Consider the following 14,045-nt stretch of genomic DNA (forward strand, 5'->3'; position numbering starts at 1 on the left):
CAGGTCATTATGCAACATCACAAACATAATTTTAGAAGAAACAACTTATAAAATTGATTTATTAACAAAAATTGTTAATTTTTTTCTCTGAAAATTGTTTACTTTTCACAGTTCGCTGAGAAATTTCTGTGAAATGTCTAAAATAATTTTTCCAATAATTTTCAGAATTATTTGCAAAAATTACAAGTGAATTTATATTAAAGTCATTTGTAACGCTAAAAGATATTATAATAATTTAATGTGCAATTCAAATAATAAGTCAAAACTATGTGGGCAGTCATCAAAAGTGAAAGTGAATTTGGAAATAGAACAAGTCAAATAACCACCAAAAAAACAAAGGACTTAACTTCAGTTATCTCATTCTCTAACCAGGTAGAAAAAGAATTTAACTACTTTTTCAGTACTTCAAACAACAGTAATAATGATCCATTTCAAACAACGCCATTCACTCTGAATGGTTTTGCTGATAAGTATTTTTACTTCTTGCTGACATACAGTAAATTAAAACTTGTATTTTAAGTATGAAGAGTAAACATTCACTGAGTATTGATGAAATTCCTGCCAGTATTTAAAAAAAAGTTGTAGATACTATTCTTACAAATTTAATTATCTAATCTTTAAACAATAAAGTACTTCCCAGCTGTCTTAAGACTTCAGTTGTTATTCCCCTCCTAAAGAAAGGTTTGTCACGTAATTGAGAAAATTATAGGCCAATTTCTTTCAAGTTGACCCACATTTTTCACTAATGGAAACCTTAAGTATGGTATCAGAGGAGGAGCTGTCACAAATTGGTTAGTCATACCTCATTTCATCTTTTGATGAAAAACTTCATCAAAACTTTCATCTTTAGATGATATACTTATAAAATTTAGGTCCTCACTAAGGAGGGAGAAGATTACTGGGGGGGAAAGGGAGAGGGCGAAGGAAATGTGGAATATAGATACACATAAAGAATAGAAAAAGTTATAAGTAATTGAAAGAGGGAAGCAAAAGGAAGAATAGTATGGTGATAATACGAGTATTTATCCTGAAATCTATTTAGGACAGATTTAGATAAAGAAAAATGATACCTAAAAGATAAGAAGGCAGGTGTTCCAACTCCTACAAGTGGTTTATAAGCTTCTTCTGGTGTTTTCTTTAAATAAAGTACCTAAAAGTAAACAATTATTAATTTAATAGGTTCCTTTACAAAATTAATTTTAGTTTGATTAAATAAAAACAATAACAAAATTTACTGAACAGAAGAATGCATTCTATATGTAAAATAAACAGATACATTCTGATCAAGTAGAGACGAACATGTACATTAGGATAAAGTTTATTAATTCAAACATTCTGATGATGTGTGTACATGTATAATCTATATCGTTCATATCACCGAAGTCCAAGCATAACTTCGGTCACTTCATTTAATTCTACAATAAAATACAGTGTGCTTATTTTTGTTCTTCAGCTTTATAATGTCTTTACTAACTGATTCCAATTTGAACCACATGGTTTGCAATGAAATTGTAAAACTGCATTGTATTTCAAATGCGTATCAATTAGCAATTCAAATGCTAATTTGAGGTTAGTCAACATATGTTTTACTTCATTTCTGTGTAATTCAGTTCGTATATTTTCTGCTTCATGTGATCTCATTTATATTTCATTACATATATATTAATACACTTAAAATTAATGATTTGAAAAGAGATAGAATGGTGAACAATAAGTTATAAGGGTTTCAAATTAAATCACATTAAAACGAACACAGAAGAAAAGAAGGTTTACAAAAACGTTTTTTTAGTTAGGCTTGAAATTTAGCATTCAAATGTTTGGATACTTATTTTTAATGCTCGTTAGCTAAAATAAGTGAACTCATGTTAGCAAATAGCTGCAATAATTAGCAATAACTGTATCTGTGGATTCTATAGTTAGTATCAACAGTGCAGCTGACTATTTCCTAACAATATTTTTTTGAATTAAACAAAATTTTTTTTGGCTATATAATAAGTACTAAGAAATGTAAAATGCAATAAAAGAATTATAACGCTTTAAACGGTTGGTTCAAAAGTATCATGCCACTTCGATTTAAGAGTACATGTTCAATCTGTAAAAAATTTCATAACACAAACATACACCTAAAAAAAAAACATTTTACTAAAACAAACTGATATGATTTTCTCTTTGCTTTTTCTTTTCTAATCTTCTGCAAGTTACTGAATATCTTCAGCTTTTTTCACTCGAGTGCACATCCTACTTATCAATGATGATTAATCAAGAAACTGTAAGAAATATATTTTACAAAAATGCCAACATACTGAAATATTCACTTTCATTTGTTGAAAGCTGTTTAGGTCAACTGCACTAAAAGATGGACAGATGCTTGGTTCTTCACATAAAGGAAAATTGAAATTTAGCTAGGTATCATTTAGAACAGATGAAGGGAGGGGCAGTATCAATAACAAACAACCAAATAATACATTACACAACTACTTTAGCCTACAATATTAAGCTTTATTATATTGTATTATTTAGAGTTAATTATAATGCTACACAATTATATAATTTCCATAACCAAACAGGATCTTCTGGCATATTGATGTCTGGAAAGAGGTATCCATATTTTTTTATGAAATCCTCTCTGCCAAAGTCCAGAGAAACCTGTTATATGCAGATACTACTTACTGATAAATTACAAAGATTATAGGTTACACTAAAATTTGATAATTTTCCAAGTCAATCTTTCAATATTACCTATCTAATGGAACATTAAATTCTTAATTAACTGTTTTCAATGAATTTAATTCTTACAAAAATAATCCTACGATTTTGAAGCATCTCACGTAGATGTAAACAACAACCAATTTCAATCGATTGTTGGTGTCATATTGGGTTTTTTAAAAAAATAGCTCTCGTTTTAAAATAAAACTTGAACATACCAAGTCCAATAAGGAAATCAATCACTTTCCTTATACTTTGCCTGGTGTAGTATAGGAAAAGATTTAACAAGATCTCAATTCTTCAATAAAATGTAATAAAAATTAAGGATTCTTAACTGTAAGGAAGAACAATGCTTGCATGAAAACTCATTAATAAACTTTAACTATGGTATTATCCATTAATATGTAGCAACCATGAATGAAGAAAATAAATGATGAAAAAAAGAACTATTCACTTTGGATTAGTGGACGGCTGGCAAAGTAAAACTTGTAAGAAAAACTTCAAATTTACTCAATACGACAATGGTTGCATGTGAAAAAAGTTTCACATGTTTAGCAACAAGGCCCATCTTACAATTCCAGCAACATTCTGGTGGGCATAAGGGTATGTCATCAAAAATTGTTTCAGACAAAAGTTTTATGTAATGTTTAGAGGACCACTTTAAACTGATTCAATACTGCGCCTATTAAGTGAGGTATAATTTTTTTTGTCTTTTTTGAAACCCCATTTTTTCCACCTGGGCAAATGGTTGGTGATATCAGAAAATTTACTTAGATAAATTTTAGGCTCTTATCTGTAGAATACTAGGAACTTTAAACTAATTCGATATTTTACTTAATAAGAAAGTTATAGCGATATTTTGTTTTTTGGAAAAAGCCACCCCATTTCCAATCCCATGGTCCGATTTTGGCCGTTAACAAACTCGACCGAGGTTTTGGGTCAAGTTAATTTTAGGAAACAATTTGAAAGTGATCAGCATAAAATTATGGCAGTTATCGAGTACAGAAGAAAGTGAAATATATATATATATATATATATATATATATATAAATATAAACATTTGAACTAACGGTGGTTTTGGGGTCTGGGGGATGTGAAACGCGAAGATATGTCGAAATTTTCCGAAAGTCGAATCATGGTACCCATTACAATACGTAGCTTTCTTATGAAATCTACCTAAAATTTACATTAGTAATATAGGAAATAAAATCTATTCCAAAAACTTTTAGGGCTGTTCATACACTTGACTGCTGAGAGGAGCTGTTGTAGGTTTAATAGAATACAAATATATTGTGACAAATCTGTTTTGTTTTTTCAAAAATAAATCTCATTTATACTCACAGCATAGGATGCAATCAGGAAGGCAGCATTTACCCTCTTTTTATCATCTGTTGTTGTGTAATGAACTATTTTCTTTTTACATGTTATACTGGAATTCATCTGAAATAAGTATAATGTAAGAGTACCTCAGACACATAATGATAACAAAGAACAAAATTATGCTATCAGAATTTATATAATAACTATACTTCACTAGAACTCGGTATTAAAGCTATCCAATAACACTAATAAACAAAAAAAAAACTTTTTAATGTTTCTCTAAGTGTGACACTATTTCTTGAATTGCTTTTTTGCGTACATTACAGATCTGTAAATACAATTTTTCTATCACCCTTAGTTCTAAATAATTATGCTTAAAAAAAAAATTGAGGGAAAATACAGGTGGCTCAGGAACTGGGACAATTTCACTAAGGTACAAGCCTGATTGCAGATTGCAATGAAGGGTATTTTACAGTATATTTAGATGTTTTAGAAATTCCAGACACACTCATTAAACAAAAGTAACATTCGGTTACATGATCCTTTGGTTTATGCCAAACCATAAGTATACCAAATGGCAAAGCCTTCCGTGTACCTTTCAGCCATCTTTTTAAATATACAGAACAATTAGTGCACTGTTAACAAACTTAAGACTGAACAAAATTAATTCATTCCTAAATCCAGTGCTTAATACAAGCAACACAGTTGTGTTTTCAGCTACATATTATGACCTGCACAAACATGATTAATCTTGTCCATGAAGGCTCACTCTTCAGTATTAGATATGTTGTCATAATATGCGATTTAATTCTTTGTCTGGTATTGTTTATTTATAGCTTACAAATTATGTTAACAAAGTTAAACAATAAAAAATCAGCTAACAAAATATAATATAGCAGCTTAATATAATAACTATACATTGAAAAATTTTAAAAAATCCTTTAATTAATTTTTTTTTTAAATGGTGGATTATAGAAAGAGCCTGAGTTCATATTCATTTTACGCATCAAAAAACAGATCAAAATCATGTATTGCATGTTAGGAAACAAAAATTATGTTTATTAGTGTAATTAATAAATCAAGAGTTTGATCAACAAATGTTTCATTAATTCTCTGAGTGCCAAGGCTCTATCTGACATTTGTGATTAGAAAAATCAAGTACCATATCTCATTCTGTGGATGATTTTAATTTTCAAGAACTATCCAGAAAATAAAGAAGAGTAAGCAGTTTGTGTGATGACCTCTGGTCAGTGATATAAAATAAATTAGTTCTCTGTTGTTTTAACTCTGTAAGAGTCAAATTTCATTATTACTATTTTCCTAAGATTTTTAAAAATAGATGTAGAATACATCAAATAGAATGTTTAAAAAATAGAAAACCTGCAAAATGAATGTAAACTGCAGTGTGAATTTTAAATACAAGCAAATAAAGTTTTCACCCTTTCAATGTTTAAAGGTAAATATAAGAAGTATATAGTGATAATCTGTGAGATATGTTGAGGTAATTTGGGTAGAAAATGAAGAAAGTCAAGCCACAGCACAGAAAGCAGTGAGACTATGATGCAAACTGAGCCCCATCGCTTTCAACTTGCATATGGAAGAAATACATACTGAAAGGTAAATAAATTTGGCACTAGAGCAAGAGACCAAAGACAAAAAAAGAAAATTTTAACACTGGCTGATATTTTTTTGGTTGATACTAGAAATGAATTAAAAAAAGAAATGGTAAATTCATAACTGGGAGGAAATTCAATTTTAAAGTTAGCAAAAGTAAAAGAGAAGGTAAAGAAACAGAATAGAAAAAAAAATTTACATGTTAGTACAAAATATAATAGAAATTAAATGATTTTATTACTTATTAAAATTACAAAGGATAGACATAATTATAAGTACCAGGAGTTTGTGGACACTGAGCACAAGTTAGGAAGGCTTCCATGTAGAAAAGAAATTTGCCAACCAATATCTAACACATTTTCAAGGATTAGAAGTTAAAAATATCTGTATAGGTGAAGTTATTATGGGAGTAAAACATGACCAATAAGAAAGCCAGGGATAAAAGCAACACTCCTGTAACAAAGGACAATGAAGAAAATTAGATGGGTTGAAGGTATGAAATTAAAAGGTTTTAATTCAAATAGAAGAAAAGAAAAATTTAAGAGAATTTTATAAAAATACTTGTACAAACTAGTGGGACATCTATTAAGACCCCCATTGTTAGTAAATCTTATTACAGAAGGAACAGTAGCAGGGATAAAATATATAAAGAAAACCTAACTTTTTTATAAAATGGATAATTGATAATATACTGCAATACACAATATATCATGATGTTCGATTAGCCTAAAATTGGTAAAAAAAAGAAATTGAACAAACTAGTCAAATGATAGATGAAAAAATAAATTAAGCATTATTACTGATCATCTATGTGATAAATATATATTTATATATCCCTTTTTTTAGGTTAAAAGACAATGTATTCTTTTAAACTAAGAAAAAATAATTACAGTATACCTAATTGTTCACATTTCTGGTGATCAGGAATTTAACTTTGAATTATGGACAAGTAGACGTGTAAATTATAAGTTTTTTTAAGACTGAAGAAGTCCATTTTTTATTGTTTTCTGAAAATAACAAACTTAGAATTTGTAACATTAAAATTGGAGTATCAGGACTGATATAGAAAAAAGTATATAGTATAAAACGTAGTACAGAAAATATTATTTTTAGGTAGTACCTGAATGAAATCAATAATATAGTATTGAATGAATCTGATCTTAAATTGCAAATAGTATAGCATCTGGAGACAAGAAATGTGTGCAAAGAACATAGTTAACAAAGTCAAAAACATGCCATAATGCCAATAAAAATACTAAACCTGTTATTCATGTGTACTTATGTTACTATGTGTAATGTATGTTATGTTCTGTACATTGTTTTTAAATTTAGTATGGATGAAAATGTTATATGTCAGAGTAATGTTTTTAATATGCCTATAAGGTCAGAATTTGTTTTTTTTGCCAATGAAATGTTTTAATAATATTCTGCGGCAATACTGAAATATGAGTAATCAGGTATGGAATAAAGCAAAAGAACCATAATGACGTTTTTTTTAACTTTTAATACTTTATACGGGAATAGCGCTGATGATTGTTCATTTAAAATGTACATCATTTTAAAATTAATAAAAATAAAATATTATCATATATATATATATATATATATACACACACACACACACCTTTTTTTTGGTAAAATTTAACAGTTAATTATAATTTAATATTTGCCTCAATGGTATTAGGTTGGCAAGCCTGCTAATCTCCTATTGTAATTCGTTCTAACAGTTGGTATCCAGCTTCCCTTAATTTGTGTATTATAAGTAACAGAAATAAACTATTTGAGCCAACGCGACCAGTTATGTTACACTATTGTGAGAGATTTTCTTAAAAATTTAGACCACTTTTAGTATAGAATTTACTTGTAAAACGGTATCTTTCTCCGGGAAACCCAAAAAAACTTGAAGAATAAAGTAAAAATATATTTTGAAGAACACAACATTACTGTAATTGATGTTCATCAACCAGAGGAGCGAGATGTGGAAGTTAGAAGGAAACGTAAACACTGTCACCTCTGCCCGAGCACTAAGGACAATATATATAACATTATTTGTGTAAAATGTGAACACCATATATGTAAAAATCATACTTCTTTTATTTATAAAGATTGTGAACAATGTCAGTGTTGGAAATAAAGAATTTCTAACTTTGAAATGATAAATTTAAGAAAAAATGTATACAAATTTACTGTTCAGGATATCAATTTGATATCCAGGCAAATTGTGCATTGTTTACTTGTAGATGTTCGAGTCAGTTCAAATATTTTAATTTGAAAACATATTTACAGATGTGTTGTTAGTTTTTCTTCAATAATGAATCAGGAATAATTATATTTTTACGCCAGCAAACCTCAACCAAAATGAAGATCTTTATTTTTTACAAGTTTTTGTAATTCAATTTTTCTTTGACTATTCTGTTATAAAGAAGGAGATATTTTTTTTTATTTGAATAAAAAATAAGTTTATTTTTCAAATATATGCATTCATTTCTTTTTAATTCCAATAATGTATTATTATTTAATTTAGGAATGTTCGGGTCATAGTGAGCCAATGTGACTAGTAATGCTATAAAAAGAGCGTGGACCAGTTAAGGGTTAATACATACATATTTTTTTTTTAATTTCTGCAGAAATTTAACTACGCTGGAGGCTGTATGACAAATTTGAATAGTTCAATCCAGTAGAACAGTTGAAATTGAATAAAGCTCATTTTACTTAATTTTCAACCTTCTTTTATAACCACTTTAACATTTATTTTTATCAAAAAAAGAATTCTTTATTGTGCTGTTAAGTAATGATTTTGTAAAAGTTTTTTGCAGTTTAAAAATATTATCTGTTTTTCTTTGCACAGCACATTTGAATTATAAATTTCTGGATAATCAGTATAACTTTTCAACAGTTCATAGTTAGAAGGTTTAAAATTCTTAAATATTTGTTCATAGTAAAATAAAAATACTCATCTCTATAGTTTATGCATCTTGGCATATACTTTGATTTTTACATTAATATTTTTCTATTTAATTTTTTTAATGGCATATTGATCTATCTGTATTAACAAAAAGTGTGTTTATATCAAATTATTTTTATACACATCAAATTATTAAATTTAGTATTTTGTTCTACTTAAATGGTTTTGCTGGGTTTTTACCAGGTGTGTAAATATGAAACTGGAATTTGCCCATAGATGGCCTTAGCTATCAATTTAGTTACTGTCAAACTGCATCATTAGCGCCATTTTCTTTCTTTGACAGCTGACAAAGATTTTTAACTCATAACAATACAAGTTTCATACAACAGCATAGTTGTAATTAGCGCTGAACATGTCGAGTTTTGTACCTACAAACTATGATTTGTGGACAGCATTGATTTTCTGTTACCATTTAAAGAAACCTGCTGCAGAATCTCATCGAATGCTTGTCGAAGCTTACGGTGAGCATGCTTTTGGTAAATCAGTGCTTTGAGTGGTTTAAAAAATTCAAAGGTGGCAATTTTGATGTGAGAAATGAAGAATGTGGAAGAGACCACCAAAAAAGTTTGAAGACAGCAAACTGCAAGCATTGTTGAATGAGGATGACGCTCAAATGCAAAAATAACTCTCGGATCAAATAAATTTAATATGAGAAGCAATGGGTTCCACACAAACTGAATAAAAGATAGCAAGAAAACCGAAAAACCACTTGCGAAATGCTACTCGCCAGGTACAAAAGAAAGTCATTTCTCCATCGAATTGTGAAAGTGGATATATTTCAAGAATCATAAGCGTAAAAGATATTGAGATTTGGTAACTCCAGGTGAACCATCGACATCGATTTCAAAGTCAAATCACTATGGAAAGAAGACAACGCTCTGTGTTTAGTGGGATCAGAAGGGTGTGATCTATTATGAGCTGGTAAAACCGTTAATACTGAACACTACCGACAACAAATGATCGATTTCAATCAAGCATTGCGTGAAAAACGACCAGAATATCAAAAAAGGCAACACAAAGTGATTTTGCTTCATGATAGTGCACCATCACACACAGCAAGACTGGTCAAGGAAACAATTGAGGCGTTCAGTTGGGAAATACTTTCGCATGCGGCTTACTCACCAGACTTGGCTCCGTCCAACTACTATCTATTTCCATCAATGGGGCATGCACTTGCTGATCAATGCTTCACTTCTTATGAAAATGTACAAAAATGGCTCAATGACTGGTTTGCCTCAAGAGAGCAACAGTTTTTTTGGCGTGGCATTTATAAATTGTCAGACAGATGGGAAAAATGAATAGCTTGCAGTGGACAATAATTTGAATAAAATATTTTTTTCATTTTCATACAATAAACGTGTATTTTCTATATAAAAATTCCAGTTCCATATTTACACACCTGGTATATGAGGTATGTTTTTTATAGTAAGATCAGTTCTGAAAAATATCAACAAACCTTAAGACTAATGTGTAAAAAGTTTATTTACTACTTTTCTATATAGCTGCCTCAACTTCAACACATTTTTCATAGTGTTTCACTAGCTTCTTCATTCTCTCTTCAAGAGATTCCACTGCCAGAGACTTAAACCGCCCAGTAATGCCATTTTTCAATTTGTCATAATAAAATTTCTTCAATTTGTCATTATCAAACTTTTATGATGCAAGCCATAGTTTAAGGTGAAGAAAAAGAAAATAATCACTGGGAGCTAAGTCAAAGTAATAGAGTGGATGATTGAAGAGCTTTCAACAATTTTTTTCAATTTCCTCACTACCTGATTTGCAGTGTGTGGTCAGGCACTGTCATAAAAAAGAAAATCCCACAGGTTAGCACCCACATTGTATGATTTTAATAGCTCTTCTAGAAATTTTTAATATTTTGCAATATGTATTGGGATTCACAGTAATTCTGTGATCACTAAATTCGACAAACAAAAGTTATCACCTACATTTTCATAATGCTGCAAAAATTCATGTGCTGCTGCAAGACATTTTTCCCTATGTGAAAGACGGTTACCCATCTGGTACTCAATTTTTCAATCAAAACTTTGTAAATCAAAGATAGTAAAACATAAAAAACAATCGTGATATGGTGAAGTACCAGTTTTCTCAAATTTTTTCACTCAAATCATCCGTAATCACAGACAGCCAGCTGCTACATTCTTCATCATGAATACTTGTTTGCCTTTCTCAAAAAGAACAGTACCACCGTCTAACTTGGCATAACTCATAACATTTGGTCTCATAAACATCACAAATCTGCTTCTGAATTACAGCTGCAAAATTGTTTTTTGCCATCAAAAATCATATTACTCCTCATGAAATGACTAACTATAATAGCTGACAATTGATTGAAATAATGGAGCTAAGCAAGTACCATCTATTTACATCACATATATAGGTGGCAATTTCAAAATTGACTTTACTTTAAATAAAAATACTCCTCATGTGTGTGTATGTGTTATGAAAAGTAAACAATTTCCACTACCAGTTTATGTAAAAAATTTTAAATAAGGAACAAAACAAATATAAGGAATATAATCTGGAAATATGCAAGTCAATAGCTAAAGAAATAAGAAGTAGGAAAGGGATTACAAAATCTAGGTAAACAGAAAAATTTTAACAATACACATCATAAAATAAAAAGCAATGTTAACACATTTACACCTTAGAAGAAACTGCAGTTAAATACTGGAAAAGCTCACTGTTTCACCAGTCTTAATCAAAGAAATCATAGAATTTTCACAACATTTTTCTATATTATTATTTATAAATGACTTTATATAGTATTTAGAAAAAGATGTTAACTTTTGATTTAATCCTTTTAATGATCTGATTTAAAACAAATTTAATTTAAAACACTTTTTTAAATTTATATAATAAATAATGATATACATTTAACTAATCTACAATGTTAAAAAACAACAGTCTATACCTGCAACTTTTTATTGAGCTCAGTACAGTAACGATATAACATAGCCAGATTAAGTGGTCCAAAATCAGAGTAAAAATTTTCATAAATCAGCTCATCATCAACTGAAAAATAATGAGTATTTGCTGTAGATGTTGGTTTTGTTCGTGTACGAAGTGTAACAAAATAGAGACGATCTGAAATAGAAGAGAAAAAATCAATATAACATTAATCCCATTTATAATTCTTAAATATTTCATACAAAAAGGAAAAAAAAAATTAGCTTATAAAATAGAATGCTGTCAGCATGGTTATAAAAATCACTCTATCACGCAAAAACACCTAAAAGGAAAAATAAAGTTAACACTTTGCTTTAATTTTTCTGAACTTTGAAACTGAGACTATATTCTTAATTAAACCGATACTCTGGCTTTATTCTGTATACATAAACCAACTTTTCTAAAGGTTAAGTGAATAAATGCAAAAAGTATAAGTTATTTACAGATTATTTTAAATAAAATGGACTTACAAATTTTATTTGATATAAGCTATTAAAACTGTTCGATGTTTACAATAGGGTAATGATTTTGCAATGTTTCATTTACAAGAATACTGATAATAAGTACTGATATAGGCTAATATTTAGACAAATCTATTTAATATAATTCCACTATATCTGCTAATTGCATCTATATTAATTGAAGAAATCTATAAATGCTTTGAAATTTTTTAATTTTTTTATCCTCAGGTATGTACAAGCAATCTTTCTGAACAGATAATAAAAAATGTTAACAGTATATGGAAAACTTGGTTTTAACCTAAATGAGCAAAATATAACCTGATGGTGTTTGCCATATAATATTTTTTTTTACTTTATGATTTCTACATCATATGTTTTTAATGTTGAGAATAAGACAGTATAAAAATTGAAAATTTCTAGTTATAATGTAATTTTACATAATACCAATTTATATTAGTAAAATAATAATATAATTACATGACTTCAGAGCGAGATAATAAGACATGCATTTATATTAGTAAAATAATAATATAATTACATGACTTCAGAGCGAGATAATAAGACATGCATTGGTATTGTGGAGACATCACAATCAAAATTCTCATTATCACTTGTCACTCAGAAGCTAACATCAAATCCATATTTTGTGCAATAAACAAAATTAATATACTTGCATATTAGAAACAATAATACGATGACATTTAGTCATCGAGTATACGACTAAAATAAGCATGTTCTTAACACATTTGGTTTATAGTCTTAACAAAGTTTACAAAAAAAACTGTTGATCATATTCTGTTGTACTATTGTATTATTCAAAAGAAATGTAGGGTTTAAAATTTCATCATCATAGCTATAAAAGCTAAGCGGAAACATAATCATATATGTTCTAAAAGTTAAATGAAGTAAAACTAAATGTCTAAATTCTGATAGATCTGTATGATGTTCTGGACCCTCTCAGAAACTTAGTGCAACTTTATGATGTAAATAGCAGCATTCCTTGTCTAAGTAACAAGTGTACCTATAACTTGTTATAATCCTAAATAATCAGGCCAGGATACATAATTAATTAGAATTCAATAATACAGTGATGGCTGGGAGACAGTATTGAAGAGCCATTAGTGTTAAAATATAACCGGTCAGAGCAGGCTGTGATTTGAATCGTCTACCTCCTACATGGGGAAACACGTACTACTAACTATATGTTGCACTCTGAAACATATAAATTCTGATGAGATTGGCTGATATATCTCTGATTAAACTGATCCATGTCCCTTCAGATTCCAAAAGATCGTCCAAGTCCTGAATCAGTGAAAGTGTTAGAAGCTTTCAAGCAAAAATCTATCTGAGGTACAAACACAACACAAACAATTTTTGTTACATTTCCTTAATAAACTGAAAAATATTTAGAACAGAACACTTTTGTTTATCACAGAAATGTTGTATAGTGAAAAAAGGCTATTTCTAATAAATCTGCAGTTACGTTTTTTTACAAGAATTTATAATATACAATGAATAACAAGAGATAAAAAAATTATTCTGTCACCATACATCAGACCAATTTAATTTAATAGTCACTGCATTAGTAATTAAGAAAATAACAGCAAAGGGATTCATTGTCATATGAATCAATAATGTAGGAATGTAATATAAACAACTTAAAATACACATAGAACAAGACAATTAAGGGCAGAAAACTTTTATTCCTTTTTTTTTTTTTCAATAAGCAAGATAACTTTTTAGATTTTAGAATATAGCTGCATATACAGAAAATAATTCATTTTGTCTTAAATATAACACAATACTATTATGTAATAGTAATCAAGTATGTCAAACTGTATAAATCTGAGTTTGTATAAGGCAGTTATAAATTTGCACTATCACAAAAATGTCTAAAAGAAATTAAGTTTTCAATTTTTAAAAACTCAGATCTTTCACTTTTTAGTTTATCTCAGTTCAAATGTAATAAGTCTTTATAATTATTATTTTTATAAAATCAAAATAATAGGCTT

At 28.8% G+C, this 14,045-nt stretch overlaps 1 protein-coding gene across 2 annotated transcripts in view; it reads right to left on the reverse strand.

The window, feature by feature from the left end:
• The window catches only part of LOC142322836 (dual specificity protein phosphatase CDC14C-like), an 86,941-nt gene that overhangs the window by 64,114 nt on the left and 8,782 nt on the right, over nucleotides 1-14,045 (reverse strand). For both annotated transcript variants that reach the window (XM_075361908.1, XM_075361907.1), the window contains exons 2-4: nucleotides 11,538-11,710; nucleotides 4,048-4,146; nucleotides 1,071-1,150 (exon numbers count right to left, since the gene is read on the reverse strand). In XM_075361908.1, coding sequence (XP_075218023.1) covers nucleotides 1,071-1,150; nucleotides 4,048-4,146; nucleotides 11,538-11,710 — 352 coding nt within the window. The remainder of the gene's footprint in view (nucleotides 1-1,070; nucleotides 1,151-4,047; nucleotides 4,147-11,537; nucleotides 11,711-14,045) is intronic.

This window comes from Lycorma delicatula, chromosome 4, assembly GCF_047948215.1.
Source record: "Lycorma delicatula isolate Av1 chromosome 4, ASM4794821v1, whole genome shotgun sequence".
NCBI lineage: Eukaryota > Metazoa > Arthropoda > Insecta > Hemiptera > Fulgoridae > Lycorma > Lycorma delicatula.